A 19,356-nucleotide genomic window follows, 5' to 3' on the forward strand; every position below is an offset into this window, starting at 1 on the left:
ATAGAACAAATGGATGAAATATATGCAAAAAAGTAACAATGATAAACAAAACAGGCCATTGTTAGCTCGGGGCTATGTGAATATGAGTACAGACAATTACAATAGACACAAGGAGCTCAACAGGACAGACACCATCTCTGGAGAGAAGGCATGGGTGATGTTTCAGGTTCACACCTTTCTTCAGACTGGTTAGGGAAAAAGGAAACAAGAGTTTTAGACGATGATGTAGTGAGATAAAGAACAATGATTGAAAGCGATGCAAATAAGTAACGATGATAAAGGAAACAGATCATTCATTGGTAGCGGCTTGTTGGGTGAAAACGAGAAGCTGGTATGACTTGGGTGGAGGAGGGATAGAGAGAGAGGGAATGCCGGGGCTACTTGAAGTGAGAGAAATCAATATTCATACCACTGGGCTGTAAGCTGCCCAAGTGAAATATGAGATGCTGTTCCTCCAATTTGCGTTTAGCCTCACTCTGACAATGGAGGAGACAGAAGACAGGATGGTCTGTGTAGGAATGGGAAGGAGAATTAAAGTGTTTTGCAACCAGGAGATCAGGTTGGTTCAGGCGAACTGAGCGAAGGTGTTCAGCAAAATGATCGCCCAGTCTATGTTTGGTCTCGCCGATGTATAAGAGTCCACAGCTTGAACAAATGATACAGTGGATGAGGTTGGATGAGGTGCAAGTGAACCTCTGCCTAACCTGAAAGGACCGTCGGGATCCCTGGACAGAGTCGAGGGAGGAGGTATAGGGACAGGTGTTGCATATTCTGCAGTTGCAGGGGAAGATACCTGGGGATAGTTTGGGTGGGAAGAGATTAGTGAACCAGGGTGTTGCGGAGGGAATGGTCTCTGCGGAAGGCGGAAACGGGTGGAGATTGGAAAATGTGGCCAGCGGTGTGATCCCGTTGGAGGTAGGGGGAAATTTTGTAGGATTATGTGTTGTATGCGATGGTTTTCACTGGGTGCTCTGGTTTTCTTCCACACTCCAAAGACGTACAGGTCGGTAGGTTAATTGGCTTTGTAAAGATTGTAAATTGCTGATAATATAGACACAAAAAGCTAAAGATGAACATATTTGTAGGATAATTGCCTTTGGTAAAATTGTAAATTGTCCCTAGTGTGTGTAGAATAGTGTTAATGTGTGGAGATCACTCGTTGTTGCGGACTCGATGAGCCGCAGGGCCTGTTTCAGCGCTGTATCTCTAAACTAAACTTAATTCTATGTCCATCACATTGATCTTACAGAGATGTATAAAATCATGAGAGGAATAGATCGGGTAGATGCACAGAATCTCTTGCCTAGAGTCGGGGAATCGAGGACCAGAAGACATAGGTTTTGGGTGATTTAATAAGAATCTGAGGGGTAACCTTTTCACACAGTGGGTGTATGGAACAAGCTGCCAGGGGAGGTAGTTGAGCAGGTGTTATCCAATGTTTAAGAAACAGTTAAACAGTTACATGGATGGGACAGGTTTGGAGGGATATGGACCAAACACGGGCAGGTGGGACTAGTGTAGCTGGGACATGTTGGACGTTGTGGGCAAGTTGGGCCGAAGGGCCTGTTACCATGTGGTATCATTCTATAACCTATCTGATCTCCTGGTGGTTCAGCACTTCAACGCCCCCTTCCATTCCCACACTGACCTTTCTGTCCTGGGCCTCCTCCATTGTCAGAGTGAGACCCAGCGCAAATTGGAGGAACAACAACTCATATTTCGCTTGGGCAGCCCCAGAGGTATGAACGTTGACTTCTCTAACTTCAGATAGCCCTTGCTTTCCCTCTCTCTCCATCCCCTCCCCCTTCCCAGTTCTCCCACCAGTCTTACTGTCTCCGACTACATTCTATCTTTGTCCCACCCCATCCCCTGACATCAGTCTGAAGAAGGATCTTGACCAGAAAACATCACCCATTCCTTCTCTCTAGAGATGCTGCCTCACCCGCTGAGTTACTCCAGTATTTTGTGTCTACCTTCACTCTATGACTCTATGGCCCTCATAAGCCAAGGGCAACATTGTGCCGGGACTGTGGACTGCAGGTGTAGCCAGCTCAGGGTCTGAAGTTAGACCCATGCACAAGCAATCTTTGATCTAGGAACCGGGGGAAATACAACGTTTGACACCAGGGTTATAAATCGGAATCACCATGCGTAGCTCGTGCTAATGTCAGTTTGCAAGGAGTTATAAACATGAGAGTAAAGAGGTGGATGTCGGGCTTGGCACCAGCAACGAACGGTCCAGCAGGTGGCAGAGGCCAGAACTCTGAACAAACTGGGTTCAATAATGACCAACCCCACTCACCCACTCCATGCCCTGAAGGTGATCAAGAGCAGCATCTTCAGTCAGAGGCTGATTGCACCAATGTGCAAAACTGAGAGACATAGGAAGTCCTGTTTACCAGCTGCTATAAGGTTATATAATGCGCATAAATAACTGCACTTTTTTTTGTTGTATTTTAACTTGTATTTTAACTTGTATTTTAACTTGTTAAGTATGGAAGCCATTTGAGGAAATGTGTGGTGTTATGTCTGTCTTGAAGCTGTCGTGGCACTGTAATTTCCTGTAAAGGATTATTAAAGGTATAATCAAAAATAATCAATCAATCGACACACTCACCTTTACGGCCACCAGCATGTTGTCCTTGGTTGGGCTCAGATTGTAACACTCAGCCAGGAAAACCTTCCCAAACGCTCCCTCGCCCAGCTCTCGCTTCAGAACGATGTCCCTTCGCTTGATGTGCTGTACATCTGTGACAATAATCAACACAGTGGTCGTGAGGTCAAGTTTTGCGGCAGCAATCACACACAAACATGAACAGCACGGTGGCGCAGCGGTAGAGACCAGGGTTCAATCCTGACTACGGGTGCTGCTTGTACGGAGTTTGTACGTTCACCCCGTGACCTGTGTGGGTTTTTTGTGGGTGCTTCCGGTTTCCTCCCACACTCCTAAGACGTACAGGTTTGCAGTTTCACACAAAAAGCTGTAATAACTCAGCTGGTCAGACAGTATCTCCGGAGAAAAGGAATAACTGACTTTTCGGCTCAAGACCCTTCTTCATACTGAAGAAAGTCTGAAGAAGGGTCACGACCAGAAATGTCAGCTATTCCTTTACTCCAGACATGCTGTCTGACTTGCTGAGTTACTCCAGTTTTTGTGTCTATCTTCGATTACAACCAGCATCTGCAGTTCCTTCCTATGTAGGTTCATTGTCCCTAATTCCTGTAACTTGTGAAGTGTGGGTGGTCTTAATTGTCCACTGTGTGTTGGCCCTAGTCAGGATAAGTGCTAGACTTTGACTAATTGATTGATTGAAAGATATAACCTGAAAACAGGTCTTCGGCCCACCAGGTCCACACCAACCACAATACCTATTCACACTTGGGTGGATGTTATCCCACTTTCACATCCACTCCCTAAAGATTAGGGGTAATTTGCAGAGGCCAATTAACCAACAAACCCTTGTTTAAGAAGGAACTGTAGATGTTGGAAAAATCAAAGGTAGATAAAAATGCTGGAGATCCTCAGCGGGTGAGGCAGCATCTATGGAGCAAAGGAATAGGTGACGTTTCGAGTCGAGACTGTTCTTCAGGTATATTTTTTATCTGCCAACCAACAAACCCTTATGTCTTTGGGATGTTGGAGGAAGCCGGAGCATGCAGACCCGCACAGCACCAGACACCCTAGTTCCATCTTGACCACAAGCACAATACAATGCAATACAATCAGTTTTATTCGTCACTTACACATAAAGTGCAAGTGAATTGAATTTGCCAGCAGCAGTACAATGAAAAACAACACACAAAAACACACTAAAAATGTAACACAAACATCCACCACAGCATTCATCACTGTAGTGGAAGGCACAAAAATTGGCCAGTCCTCCTCCATTTTCCCCCGTGGTCGGGATCTCAACCTTCCGCAGCCGTCGCTGCAGGCGTCCAGATGTGCAGACAAGGTAAAAAGTACAGGTAAGTCCTGAATCGGTGCCTCCCCACCGGAGACCGCGGCTTCAAGATGGTGTAGGCCGCAGGCCGGCGGTCGAAGATTTAAAGTTCCCGCCGCGCCACAACCAGAAGCACCGCGGACTGCAGGGCCGACGGTCAGAGCTCCTCTACAGGGATCCCCGGCGAGGGACCCCGCTCCGGATGGTATGTCCCTGCCACGCCCGCGGTAGAAGTTGGCCACAGGCCGGCAGTCGGAGCTTCTTCTTCACCCCGGATCCCCCACGAGGTATCCCAGGTTGTGGACGCCTCGCCAGCCGGAGCTCTGCAGACCCCGGCTTCAGGCTGCCGCAGGCCAGCAAACGGAGCGCTCCCCTCCGGCAACCCCACGCCGAGAGTCCGCGCTGCACCCACGGCTCAAGCCCCGGTCGCGCCTCCGGGAAAGGCCGCAGCGATCCTCGATGTTAGGCCACGGGGGAGGCGACATGGAAAAAGGCGCCTCTCCGTGGAGGAGGCGACCAAAACGGTTTCCCCTTTACCCCCCCCACACCACCCCCCATACAAGACACACAGAGGAACATTAAAAACCCACATTAGGACATACTAAAAAAACAAAAAAAGTATACGGAACTGACACACTGCTGGCAGGGCTGCCGGCTTGCAGCGCCCCCACCGACCTTCTTGAGCACTGTCTAGGCCCCGTTTCTACGTTCTCGCTGTGACTGCGTGGGTTTTCACTGGGTTCTCTGGTTTCCTCCCACATTCTAAAGATGTGCCAGTTTGTAGGCTAATTGTGAGTTGTCCCTACTGTATGGGTGATTGATTGTTAGCATGGACTCGGTGGGCCGAAGGGCCTGTTTCCACACTATCCCGCTAAAATGTAAGATTACCCCTCAGTCTCCTGTGCACCAAGGAATAAAGTCCAAACCTGCCCAGCCTCTCCCTGCAGCTCAGGCCCTCAGGACCTGCCACATCCTCGCAAACTTAACACCACCCTTCATGTAGCAGGGTGTCCAAAACTGAACGCATTGCTCCAAATGTGGCCTCGCCAACATCTTGTACAAAAAGCTGCCGGATAAATGACCCCATTTTCAGTAAGCCCATTCAGGAGAGGAGCAGGGGGTCAGGGCACCTCCTGTCCTGCCTGTGTGTTAGGCCAAGAAGCACACCTTGTCTGCTGCAACTGACCGCTCACCCTGACCTCTCATCCTGACCTCTCACCCTGACCCTGCAGTGCCCTCTGAAACCAGAGGTGGTTTCTGATCAGAGCTGAGGGTCAAAGAGTCCAGGGTGTTTGTGTCTATGTTCTATGCTCTATGTAATTGTCGTGTGTACTGACAATGGAACAATTAAATTAGTCTCATTTAATTTAGTTTAGAGATACAGCATGGAAACAGGCCCTTCGGCCCACCGCGCCCGCGCCGACCTACTATCCTACACATTAGGGACGATTTGTATGTACACCAAGCATATTAACCTATAAACCTGTACGTCCTCCAGCTTAACATCACCCTTCATATATCACCCTTCATGAACACATTGCTCCAAATGTGGCCTCACGAATATCTTGTACAAAAAGCTGACAGTGCTGCTGGATAAATGACACAAAATGATAGAAGCACTGAGGTGAAATGTTGTCAGAGGTGATGGGGAGAAGGCAGGAGAATGGGGTTAGGAGAGGGAGATAGATCAGCCATGAATGAATGGCGGAGTAGACTTGATGGGCCGAATGGCCTAATTCTGCTCCTATCACTTAGAAACATAGAAACAGAAAAAAGGTGCGGAGGAGGCCATTCGGCCCTTCGAGCCAGCACCGCCATACATTGTGATCATGGCTGATCGTCCCCTATCAATAACCCGTCCCTGCCTTCTCCCCATATCCCCTCATTCCACTACGCCCTAGAGCTCTATCTAACTCTCTCTTAAATCCATCCAGTGACTTGGCCTCCACTGCCCTCCGTGGCAGGGAATTCCATAAATTCACAACTCTCTGGGTTAAAAAGTTTTTTCTCACCTCAGTCTTAAATGACCTCCCCTTTATACTAAGATCCTCTGATCTTATGGTCTTTGGAGTGGACACAATAGTGTGAAGACTCAACGTACATGGAGGATGTTGTACCTCCTGGCAGTGCCCCCTTGGCAATAGATGAAAGTGCAGTAGAGGGAATGCTGACTACATCGTCCTGCAGAGAGGACTGCACGTCTCCAGCCTGTCACACACGCTGCGCTTCAATTAAACAGATGACCAAGGTCTGTGGGCGCGTGTGCCGCGGTGACCCTCACGAGTGTTTACCAGAGCAGTGCTGCACGACATGAACAACAGCTGCCGTTTCCTGGGACAGTAGGCAACGTGATATATAACGGCAGCGACTATGGAACATCAATCACAGTCAGCCCGTTAGCTAACGCACCTCAAGAAGTCTCTGGATTGATGTGGAAGACAGACACAAAAAGCTGGAGTAACTGGATTTATGTGGGCAGCCAAAAAGCTAAATGGGATTGACTCGACGCAAACAAGAGTGTATTAAGAGCAATGGCCTGGGAATGCTAATATGCTGGCTGTTGCTGTCAGACCATACTTCACAGACACTAGCAGCCACACATCTGTATCTGACAGCCAGCTCTACTGCTCTGCTCTCCAAGCTGATGCCAGCTCAGGGCCGCTCCTGATAACTGCCACCCACAGTCTCACCCGCTACTTAAATAAACGTACATCCCTTCCTTATAATCTCCCCCACAACCAACAACAGACCATTGTGGGCTCCACCTGTCCTTGCTCATCGATGCGGGCTTTGATTCGTTCTGAATCTCTTCATACCTGGGTGTGGCATGGTGGTGCAGCGGTAGAGTTGCTGCCTCACAGCGCCAGAGAACCAGGTTCAATCCTGACTACGGGTGCTGTCTTGACGGAGTTTGTATGTTCTTCCCGTGACCACGTGGGATTTTTCCCGGTTTCCACCCCCACTCCAAAGATGCACAGGTTTGTAGGTTAATTTGTTAATTAAGGTTTTGTTTAAATTGTAAATTGTCCCTAGTGTGTAGGATGGTGCTAATGTGCGGGGATCGCTGGTCGGGACAGACTCGGTGGGCCGAAGGGCCTGCTTCCGCACTGTATCTCTAAACTAAACTGAACTAAACCTCTGATTTCCATCTCATCTGGCACTCAGTCTGAAGAAGGGTCTCGAGCTGAAACGTCACCTATTTCTTTTTTCCAGAAATGCTGCCTGACCCACTGAGTCACTCCAGCATTTTATGTGTATCTAAAGTAATCAATGTTTATGCCATTGCATATTAGCGCCTTCACAATGCTACCTCCTTCCTGCCAATTCTGTGCAAGCTGCTGGTCTCCCACGTTACAGCGGTCCCTAAACATCCACAATACAGGCAGAGCACAAATAAACAGCATGATTCATCTGTGTTAGGAATCAGTCAGTTAATTTTTACAATGCAAATTGGATATATAAAATCTGTTGCTGAACAATTTGAGCTCAAAATTTATTGCATCTATTCTTCTGGGACCATAGGTTTTGTTTCAAAACAATGTCAAATGCAGCTACACGGAGCTACACAGAGAATGTCACAGGCCACCTGCTAGTGACGGCATTCACTAACATCGAAAGGCTTCACATCTGAATCTATAGCTCCTGTAAAACCAGTTGCTCCCTAATGTAGGTGCTTTAGCACAGAAAGATTCTCGCCCAAGAACCTTAGTGAGGAATAATCAGTGAAAGCCCTGAACCAGCCCGTCCTAACCCTTTGTTCCATCACAACTTAATTCATTCTTCCGTTCAGTTCAGTTCATTTTAGTTTATAGTCACGTGTACCGAGGTACAGTGAAAAGCTTTTGTTGCATGCTAACCAGTCAACGGAAAGACAATCCATGATTACAATTGAGCCATTTACAGTGTATAAATAAGAAATGTTGCTGTCGGTGTTGAGATGTAAGTGTGGAGCGATGGTAACGTGTGTTTGTAGATCTGCTTCTGTGGCCAGCACACAAATTGTCGCTTGGTTTGCGCGCCATCTTGGAAGCACGTGTAGGTTTGTTGGTTAATTGGCCTCTGTCAATAGTATTGTGTAGGGAGTGGATGAGAAAGTGAGATAACATAGAACCAGTGTGAATGGATGACCGGTGGTCAGCATGAACTCGAAGGGCCGAAGAGCCTGTTTCCATGCTGAACCTCTAAAACTACAAATTCCTTGAAACTTTTCCTCTGTCCACCTGATTATCTCTTCCCTTGACAGATCTCGGAAGATGGTTTTGGGAGTTGGTATTTTCAGTTTAGTTTAGATTAGAGATACAGCATGGAAACAAGCCCTTAGGCCCACGTGCCGACCAGCAATCCCCATACACTAGCTTACACACTGGGGATAATATACAAAATGTGTAGGAAGGAACTGCAGATGCTGGTTTAAACCGAAGATAAACACAAAAAGCTGGAGTAACTTTTGGACAGCGTCTCTGGAGATTGGGTTGAGACGGGTCGGGTTGAAGAAGGGTCGCGACCTGAAACATTCCTTCTCTCCTGCTGAGTTACTCCAGCTTTTTGTGTCTATTTTAGGCATTTTACGATCTTTACAAAGCCAATTAACCTATCAACCTGCACGTCTTTGGAGTGTGGGAGGAAACTGGAACACCTGAAGAAAGCCCACGCAGGTCACGGGGACAACGTACAAACTCCATACTGACAGCACCCGTAGTTGGGATCGAACCCGGTTCTCTGATGCTGTCAGGCAGCAACTCTACCGCTGCACAACCATGCTGCCCCCTTTGTGCATACACACGAGGTAGCCTGGGGAGTGGGGTAGTGTGCTGATTGTTACGAGGGTCGCAGTTTACTGGGTGTCTGCGACACGATGTTGATATTGGTCTCCTTATCCAACGAGTGGATTTAGAGAATTTTGCAGAAGCATAAATTCATGAGAGGAATAGGTCGGGTAGATGCACAGAGTCTCTTTCCCAGAGTAGGGGAATCGAGAACCAGTGGACATAGGTTCAAGGTGAAAGGGAAAAGATTTAATAGGAATCTGATGGATCTGACTTCTTCACACAAAGGGTGGTGGGTGTATGAAACGAGCTGCCAGAGGAGGTAGTTGAGGCTGGGACTATCTCAACGTTTAAGAAACAATTAGACAGGTACATGGATAGGACAGGTTTGGAGGGATATGGGTCAAGCGCAGGCAGGTGGGACTAGTGTAGATGGGACATGTTGGCCGGTGTAAGCAAGTGGGTATGATAGGCCTGTTTCCACACAGTATTGCTTTATGTCTATGACAATGTTGGTGCTATCTTCCCATTATCTTCAGATGTCTGCAGTAAGCACTTTAGCTCTCAGAGTTATTGGGATGGTAGGTAGACTGTAGGATTTGAACCTGTTAATGGTCTTCAAACACCCTTCTCCTGAGTTGACCAAAGACTGTGCTGGCACACTGAAGGGGCGTGAAAATTCATCATCAGTTTTTGCCTTCATTAGTGGTGGCTTTCAAGAATTGGTGCAGAGGCTTACTGTGAACCTTTATAGTCAGAGAATAGTGCTTACGAGTAGGGCCTGTGGTTGGTACAGGGCCTATGGTTGGTACAGGGCCTGTGGTTGGTACAGGGCCTGTGGTTGCAGATGCTGAGTTCAAGGCTGATATGCTTTAGTGAAATAGTGAACGATGACTGGAGCTCAGCCTATGTGAAAGCACAAGTGCCCCCTCTAGATCTAGGCAGATTGTGGTCATAAAATGTAGGTGACAAGGCTGAACAACATCATGAGCCCTATAGTTTACTCCAACTCAACAGGAACTTTGTTGGAGGTGAGCTATGCCATGGTGTGAGTAACATTGCTTAGTTCAGGTGTCAGGGGTGATGGGGAGAAGGCAGGAGAATGGAGTTGAGAGGAAAAGATAGATCAGCCGTGATTGAATGGAGTAATAGACTTGATGGGCCGAATGGTCTAATACTGCTCCTACAATTTATGAACTAATGGTTGTCAGGCAATGCCCAGCCTGGCTTGGCACCAGTCTTAACCTGTCGATCCGGTGATTAGGATCACACTTTGCATGTCAATAAGTTTATAAATTCATAAGTTACAGCAGCGGAATTTGGCCATTCGGCCCATCAAGTCTATTCCGCCATTCAATCATGGCTGATCTATCTTTCCTACCAAACCCCCATCTCCTGCCTTCTCCCCATAACTCCTGACATCCGTACTAATAAAAAATCAGTCAATCTACGCCTTACAAATATCCACTGACTGAGGACAGGGTTAGGCGACGTTTCACAGAGTGCTGGAGTAACTCAGTGGGTCAGGCAGCATCTGTGGAGGACAGGCATAGGCAATGTTTTGGGTCTGGAGCCACTGGAGGAGAGAGTTGAGGCTGATGGTGGCAATAACCTACCCTGTGGCGGGCAGCAGAGAAATAACTCTGCAGTTACTGCCATTCCAGTTGTCTTTTTTCTCGATGATTTTGCCCCCCCCCCTGGTCTCTGGGCCTCTTGGCCACGTTGCTGTGACCTCCACTCCTCACTGCTCTACTAAGCTGGCATCTGGCCTTTTCAATGCCGGTCGGTCAGGAGGGATGACAAGGTCAGTGTGGAGCTTAGGGAAGGAGTCACGCAGGCTCACGCCAAGGACAGCACCAGAGAACCAAGGGTCAACTCACCCAGAGGCCTGCGTCTCATATTGTATCACACACCAATCCCCCTGCACACGCTTGACCAAGCACACATACGCATGCATGCATATGCATAAACACACACACACACACGCATAAAAACACACACACACACGCATAAACACACACACACATGCACACACATGCATAAAAACACACACACACACACACACACACACACACACACACACACACACACACACACACACACACACACACACACACACACACACACACACACACACACACCAGATAAACACTGGGTAGCATAAAATACAGGGCCAGTTTTTGGATAAATACCCCGTTCCCGGGATCAATCTCGTGAAACTCAATCATGCTCTATATCGCAAGTACATTCCTCTTCAGATAAGAAGGCCAAACCTGCATGTAATGTTCCAGGTATGGACTCACAAGGGATTTACACAGTCGCCTTTATTCTTGTTTGCAGTTAAGGCCATTATATATCGCTTGCCATCCTAATTACACTCTGTTACCGCATGTTACCTTTAATAATTCCTGTGCAAAGACCCACATATGCCTCTGAACATAAATATAGTTCCATTTCTCACTCCATCTCTTACATATTTCACCCAGAGTGGATAAATTGCTATGTTTCCAGATTATTGACATCACCATGACAATTCATGCTTACACAATCAGTAAGCTTGCACTATCTGCCAAAGGTCTCTGCACCCTCAACACTCCCGCCAATGCCATTCAGCCTCGTACGAGCAATGTGGACGTATGCGGGCGGCAAGGTGGTGCGGCGGAAGAGTTGCTGCCTTACAGCGCCAAAGACCCGGGTTTGATCCTGACCAAAGATCTGTTATAAGATCTTTGATCCTGACTGATCCTGACTGATCTTGTCTGCATGGAGTTGTGACCTGCGTGGGTTTTCTCTGAGTGCTCCAGTTTCCTTCCAAATTCCAAAGATGTACAGTTTTGTACCACTGAGTCAGGGGATATGGGGAGAAGGCAGGAACGGGGTACTGATTGGGGATGATCACATTGAATGGCGGTGCTGGCTCGAAGGGCTGAATGGCCTCCTCCTGTACCTATTGTCTATTGTCTGTAGAATAAGCGTCTCGACCCGAAACATCACCCATTCCTTCTCTCCAGAGATGCTGCCTGTCCCGCTGAGTTCCTCCAGCATTTTGTGTCTGCCTTTGATTTAAACCAGCATCTGCAGTTCTTTCCTGCACAGTTCTGTCAGCTAATTGTCTTTGGTAGAATTGTACATTGTCCCCAGTTTGTGTAGGGTAGAGTTAGTGTGCGGGGATCGCTGGTCGGCACAGACTCAGTGGGCCGAAGGGCATGTATCTCTAAACTAAAAAATATTACACTTGGTCCCCTCACACATATTATAAGCAATTTGTGAACAGTCAGGACACTGACAGCGATCCGTAAGGCCCCATCTGTCCCAACTCACAACCCACAAATGGCCTCGCTGTTGCTATTCATGTTTCTGTCCATGTTGTACATTACTGCCAACTTCACACACTCTAATTTGGAGTCCTGGAATAAAGCAACCTTCTGATGAAGATATTCCCCACAAAACTGTCGTGGAGGGAGCTCTGTGATTTAAACCTCCCCTTTCAGATTCAGGGATGGAGCATGGTTTAGGAACTTTAACAGATGCAGAAAACCTCAGAGAATGATAATGTTTATTTATTTTTTAGTTTAGATATACAGCGCTCTTCAGCGCACCGAGTCCATACCGACCAGCGATGTCCGCACTGTCCTACACACACTAGGGACAATTTACACATACACCAAGCCAATTAACCTGCAAATCTGTACGTCTTTGGTGTGTAGGAGGAAACTGAATATCTCGAAGAAAACCCACGTGGTCACGGGGAGAGCATACAAACTCCGTACAGACAGCACCCGTAGTCGGGATCGAAACCGGGTCTCCGGCGCTGCAAGGCTGCAACTCTACCACTGCGCCACCGTTGTAGACGTCCAGACAACCGAGGCTGGTAGAAACATGGCATATGAAATTCAAAAGCCTGAGGTGATCCAGATAGAATGATTTCAAATCTCTGAGATGGCATCGACCCTCCAAGTCTCCAGCAGTGATACACTCTAGAATATTACTGGAGTTGGGTACCAGACTGATACTGTGTTTTCCATGTCTGAAAGCAAAGGCATAATGTTTAAGAAGGGAAGTACAGGAAATTAAAAGCCAGTAAGCCTCGTGTCAGCAGTAATGAAGCTAATGAAGGTGATAGGATTTACTCTCATTTGGAAGAGAATAGGCTAATTAGGAACAGCATGGCTTTCAACTTAATGAGTTAATCGAGTTTTTTTAAGAAGGTGATGACAATAATCTATGAGGGTGGGGCGGTGGATATTGTCCACATGAATTTTAGTATGGTTTTTTATGAAGTTATCAATGGTAGATCGACCCAGATTTAGAGTCAGAGTCATACAGTGTGAATACAGGCCATTCAGCCCTACTTGCCAATGCTGACCAACATGCCCCATCTACATTAGTTCCACATGCCTGCATTTGGCCCATAGCCATCTAAACCACGGGTCGGCCCGTAACCCGTAATTATCTGGCCCACAAACTTCCGTCATCTCCGGTACCCAGGACGCAATGTTGGTGAGCGCCCGTAACTAGGGGCCAGTGCTCTGGGTGGCGTCCTCGAAGGGGCGGGATCTATGTGAACACGTGATTTGATGCCTGCCGTCCGGGGCGGGATGGGGGCGGGATCCATGTGTACATGTGATAGATGTGGCCCGCCATCTGCTCACACACATGCGTCCCGGCCCCTGTGCGGTACCAGGTTGCTGACCCCTGCTCTAAACCTTTCCTATCAATGTACCTGTCCAAATGTGTTTTAAGCATTGTGAAAGTGCCTGCATCAACTCCTCTGGCAGTGTGTTCCATACACCAACCACCCTTTGTGGAAAAGTTGCCCGTCAGATTCCAATTAAATTTGTCCCTCTTTACACAAGAAAACGTCAAGTGATAATGTGTAATATTTCACAGTATAGTGTTGTGGCAGTACAAAATATTGGCTATGGGGGGGGGGGGGGGGGGGGGGTGTGTGTGTGTCAGAGCAGAGTTCAGAGTGGTGATGGCCTTGGGTCGAAACTGTTTGTTAATCTTGTGGTGCGTGATTTGATGGACCCGAGGGCAGAAGGGCAAACAAGTGATGTCGGGGATGAGATGAGTCCTTTAGGATGTGTGATGCCTTCCGCAAGCAGCGAGAGCTATAGATCTCTTCCAGGGCGGGCAGGTGTGTGTTGGTGATCCTCTGGGCTGTGTTTAAGAAGGAACTGCAGATGCTGGAAAATCGAAGGTAGACAAAAATGCTGGAGAAGCTCAGCGGGTGAGGCAGCATCTATGGAGCGAAGGGAAAAAAAACTGTGCTGTGTTGATGACTCTCTGCAGAGCCTTCTTGTCAGCCACAGAACTGTTGCCGTACCACACCAGGATGCCATGTGTCAGGACACTCTCTATGGAGCAACGGTACAATGACACTAGCAGCTGTTGTGGCAAGTTGTCTTTCCTGAGTGATCTTAGGAAGGAAACCCGTTGTTGTGCCTTCTTTACCAGGGACTGTGTGTTAGTTGACCACCTGAGATCAGCTGAGATGTGGGTGCCCAGGAACATGAAACTGGAGACTCTGTCCACTCTTTCTCCGTTCATGTGCAGTAGTCTTACAGCTACAGAAATGGGTGAAGATATGGCAGATGGATTTTAATCCAAACAAGTGTGAGGTCTTGCACTTTGGGATGTTGAATAATAGGGAAAGTATAAAGTTATTGGCAAGACCATTAACAGCATTAATGTACAAAGGGGTCTTAGGATCCAAGTCCATCGCTGCTGAAAGTGGTAACACAGGTAGATAGAGTGTGTGGGGATGGAACTGCAGATGTTGGTGTGCACCAAAGATAGATACAAAAAGCTGGAATAACTCAGCGGGACAGGCAGCATCTCTGGAGAGAAGGAATGGGTGACGTTTTGAATCGAGACCCTTCTTCAGACTAGATAGTGTGGTAGGAAAGGCATGCGGTCTGCTTGCCTTCATCGGTTGGAGTTCAAGAGTGAGTTGGTCATGTTGCAGATGTATGGACCTTGGTTTGGCTGCGTTTGGAATATTACAGCAATCCTGGTTCACACGTTAGAAGAAAGCGGAGGCTTTGGAGAAAATGCAAAAGTGGATTTCAAAATGGATGCTTGGATTAGAGGGAATTAACTGCAGGTTGGTAAAAGTGGAATGTTTTCTCTGAGGTTTTGGAGGCTGAGGGTAAATTTGATAGAAGATTATAACATTTGAGATGCATAGACAGGATGGATAGTCTGCAACTTTATCCCTTTAAAATAAGGACAAAGTTTAAAGAAAATGTGCAAGGTAAGTTTTTTATAAAGAGTATGGTGGGGTCTGGAACACACTGCCAGATGTGGTAGTGGAGGCAGAAATTATAGTGGCTTTTAAGAGGCTTTCAGATAATCACATTGATATGCAAGGAACGGAGGGATATGGATCACGTGCAGGCAGAGGAGATTAGTTTAACCTGGGCCACAGAGCTGTGCTGTTCTATGGAGACAGAAGGGAATGTAGACGCTACAGTGTTGAGCACAGCACAAAGTGCCGGAGGGACTATGCGGGTCAGGCAACATCTATGGAGGGAATGAACAGGTGGCGTTTCGGGTCGGAACCCTTCTTCAGGTCTTTGTATTTTGCTGCACTGCTCTAATTTAGTTTGGTTTAGTTCAGTTCTAGAAATACAGGGAGGAAACAGGCCTTCCGGCCCACCGAGTCCGCACCAAGCAGCGATCTCCGCATAATTAAACACACTGGGGACAATTTTACATTTACACCAAGCCAAATAACCTACAAACTTGTACGTCTTTGGAGTGTGGGAGGAAACCGAAGATCTCTGAGAAAACGCGGGCAGGTCAAGTGGAGAATGTACAAACTCCGTACAGACAACACCTGTAGTCAGGATCGAACCTGGGTCACTGGCGCTGTGAGGCAGCAACTCTACCCCTGCGCCACCGTGCCGCCATGTTGGCATGTTTGACCATGAAGGAATACATTTATATTCTCCTGCAGAAGGGCTGCAAGTATCCCTGCGATGTTTCCTATTTTGCATCCACTTAAACCAGTGCCTATTTATGCCCAGTAATGTGCTCCCGATAAGCACAAATCCCCAACAATAGAGCTCTTAAATAGTGACAGACAAATGATGTAAAAATGCCACTTGCCATCTAAACCTGTTGGATTAATTAGAGCCTTTCATGTGACAGTGTGCTGTGGATGAACACAACGTGACAGTAATGCTAACGACTAATAATTTAATTAAATACAAAACAAAATGTTATCTTCCCCCATATATCAGAGGACAATTGTGATGTAAAAGAATACACCCCCACCTATTCAGATCAGGCCACCCACGTACTCAGAATACAATGTCGAGCCACATCCTCAATTCAAAACATGATTATTCATCAGCTGGCCACTTTACTGCCAAGATCTCCAGTGCTGAAGCACATCCTGCCCCAGCGTGTCCTCTGTGAATGTTACATGTGGGGAATAATAGTGACAGTTGCTGGACATGGAAAATTGAACAGTACAGCACGAGAACAGCCCCTTCGGCTCCACAGTGTCTGCGCTGAACATAACGCCAAGACCAAAAATAGACACAAAGTGCTGCATTAACTCAGCGGGTCAGGCAGCATCTCTGGGGAAAGGGAATGGGTGATGTTTTGGGAAGCAGTCTGAAGAAGTTGTCTCAACCCAAAACGTCACCTACTCCTTCTCTCCAGAGATGCTGCCTGACCCGCTGACTTACTCCAGCACTTTGCGTCTATCTTTGGTGTCATAGAAACATAGAAACATAAAAAATAGGTGCAGGAGTAGGCCAATCGGCCCTTCGAGCCTGCACCGCCATTCAATATGATCATGGCTGATCATCCAACTCAGTATCACGTACCTGCCTTCTCTCCATACCCCCTGATCCCTTTAGCCACAAGGGCCACATCTAACTTCCTCTTAAATATAGCCAATGAACTGGCCTCAACTACCTTCTGTGGAAGAGAATTCCAGAGATTCACCACTCTCTGTGTGAAAAATGTTTTTCTCATCTCGGTCCAAAAAGATTTCCCCCTTATCCTTAAAATGTGACCCCTTGTCCTGGATTTCCCCAACATTGGGAACAATCTTCCTGCATCTAGCCTGTCCAACCCCTTAAGAATTTTGTAAGTTTCTATAATCTTCTAAATTCTAGCGAGTACAAGCCGAGTCTATCCAGTCTTTCTTCATATGAAAGTCCTGACATCCCAGGAATCAGTCTGGGGAACCTTCTCTGTACTCCTTCTATGGCAACAATGTCTTACCTCAGATTAGGAGACCAAAATCTGCCAACATCTGCATCTGCCCGCATCTGCCATTCCTTCCTACACATAACCCCAAGACCAACTGAAAAAGGGTTTTGGCCCGAAACGTTGCCTATTTCCTTCGCTCCATAGATGCTGCCTCACCCGCTGAGTTTCTCCAGCATTTTTGTCTACCTTCGATTTTCCAGCATCTGCAGTTCCTTCTTAAACACCAACTCTTACCTGCCGCATGTGTTTTAGATCCCTCCATTCCCTGCATGTCCATGTGCCTATCCTGTAGTATTTTAAATGCCACTAACATATCTGCTTCAAGGCACTCATCACCCTCTGTGTAAAACAAATACCAACTCCAAATCCAGGCAGTATGCTAATAAACCTCATGTAATGGGACGACCAGAAAGCCACACAATACTCCAGCCAAACCAATTCCTGCATCATGACTTCCTGACTCTTATACAAAATGCCCCAACCTATGAAGACAAGTGTACTATATGCCTTGACCCAAAACGTCACTAATTCCCTCTCTCCAGAGATGCTGCCTGTTCCGCTGAGTTACTCCAGAATGTTGTGCCTATCTTTGATTTAAACCAGCATCTGCAGTTCCTTCCTACACATCCTATATGCCTTCATTACCATTCTATCTACTAGTGTCGCCACTTTTAGGGACCCCAGCATCCTTGATGTTGTTAAAGGTCACAGCATTAATTGTATATTTTCCCTTTACATTCGACCTCCAAATTGCAACACCTCGCACTTATCCTGATTAAATCCCATCTGTGATTTCTCTGCCCATTTCTACAGCTGATCTATATCGCGCTGTACACTTTGACAGCCTTCCTCACTGTCTATGACCCCAGCTCTCTTGATATCACCTGCAAACATACTAACCAATCCATCTACGCTGATGTCCAAAGTCATTTATGTAATATTACAAACTGCAGAGGCCCCAGCAGAGATCCCTGCAAAACTCCACTGGTCACAGACCTCCAGCCTGAAGATTATCCTTCCATCACAACCCTCTGTCCTCAATCAGTAAGCCAGTTATGAATCCCTACGGCCAATTCACTGCTAATCACTGATTACCTTCTGGACCATCCTGCTCTGGGGGAACTTCATCAAATGCCCAAAGGACAGTTCCTGATCATGTCCCACACAGCAGTACAGGCAAGGAACAGCCAGCTGACAGCAATACCCGCAGACAGGGCCCCCAGCAGACAGGACATCCAGCAGACAGGACCCCCAGCAGACAGGACCCCCAGCAGACAGGACCCGCAGCAGACAGGACCCCCAGCAGACACGACCCCCGGCAGACAGGACCCACAGCAGACAGGACCTCCACAGACAGGGCCCCCAGCAGACAGGACCCCCAGCAGACAGGACCCCCAGCAGACACGACCCCCGGCAGACAGGACCCACAGCAGACAGGACCTCCACAGACAGGGCCCCCAGCAGACACAGCCCCCAGCAGACAGGGCCCCCAGCAGACAGGACCCCCAGCAGACAGGACCCCCAGCAGACAGGGCCCACAGCAGACAGGAACCACAGCAGACAGGACCCACAGCAGACAGGGCCCACAGCAGACAGGACCTCCAGCAGGAATGAAAACCAGCAGACAAGATTTTCAAGATAACAGGCTGGTTATTTATTACAGATGGATGTAGAACCTCTAGCTTAAGTAAGTGTCTGGTTATTTGTACACTAAAGAGATGAAGACCTCATTGAAGCATACACAATAGCGAAAGGCATGTATAGAGTGGATATGGAAACGATGTTTCCACTAGTAAGAGAGTCTAGGACTAGAGGTTACAGCCTCAGAATTATGGACGTTCTTTTAGGAAGGAGATGAGGAATTTCTTTAGTCTGAGGGTGGTGAATCTGTGGAATTCTTTGCCACAGAAGGCTGAGGAGGCCAAGTCAGTGGATATTTTTAAGGCAGAGATAGATAGATGCTTGATTAGTACAGGTGTCCGAGGTTATGGGGAGAAGGCAGGAGAATAGGGATAGGAGGGAGAGATAGATCAGCTATGATTGAATGGTGGAGTAGACTTGATGGGCTGAATGGCCTAATTCTACATTATGAAGAGCATCAATCATATGAAGTGTTTAACCTGGAGGTAGGTAAATGATTGAAGGATCGGGGGATTGTTGGCGATGAGGATCTAACACAGGAGGAACTGAGGCCTGGGATAGATCAGGGCAGACCTGAGAGGTCAGTGCCTACTATTACCTTGAGTCTGAAGAAGGGTTGGTCTTGACTGGAAATGACAACCATTCCTTCTATCCAGAGATGCTGCCTGTCCTGCTGAGTTGTAGCCCTGTCCCACGGTGCAAGTTCATTCCAAGAGCTCTCCCGAGTTTGCCCTGATTCGAACTCGGAGATTTACGGTAATGGCCACTCG

At 47.5% G+C, this 19,356-nt stretch overlaps 1 protein-coding gene across 2 annotated transcripts in view; it reads right to left on the reverse strand.

Annotated features, from left to right (window-relative positions):
- Nucleotides 1–19,356, reverse strand: part of ntrk3 (neurotrophic receptor tyrosine kinase 3) — a 999,514-nt gene that overhangs the window by 99,388 nt on the left and 880,770 nt on the right. For both annotated transcript variants that reach the window (XM_033050347.1, XM_033050348.1), the window contains exon 13: nucleotides 2,618–2,748. In XM_033050347.1, the coding sequence (XP_032906238.1) occupies nucleotides 2,618–2,748 (131 nt within the window). The remainder of the gene's footprint in view (nucleotides 1–2,617; nucleotides 2,749–19,356) is intronic.

This window comes from Amblyraja radiata, chromosome 34 (assembly GCF_010909765.2).
Source record: "Amblyraja radiata isolate CabotCenter1 chromosome 34, sAmbRad1.1.pri, whole genome shotgun sequence".
Taxonomy (NCBI): domain Eukaryota; kingdom Metazoa; phylum Chordata; class Chondrichthyes; order Rajiformes; family Rajidae; genus Amblyraja; species Amblyraja radiata.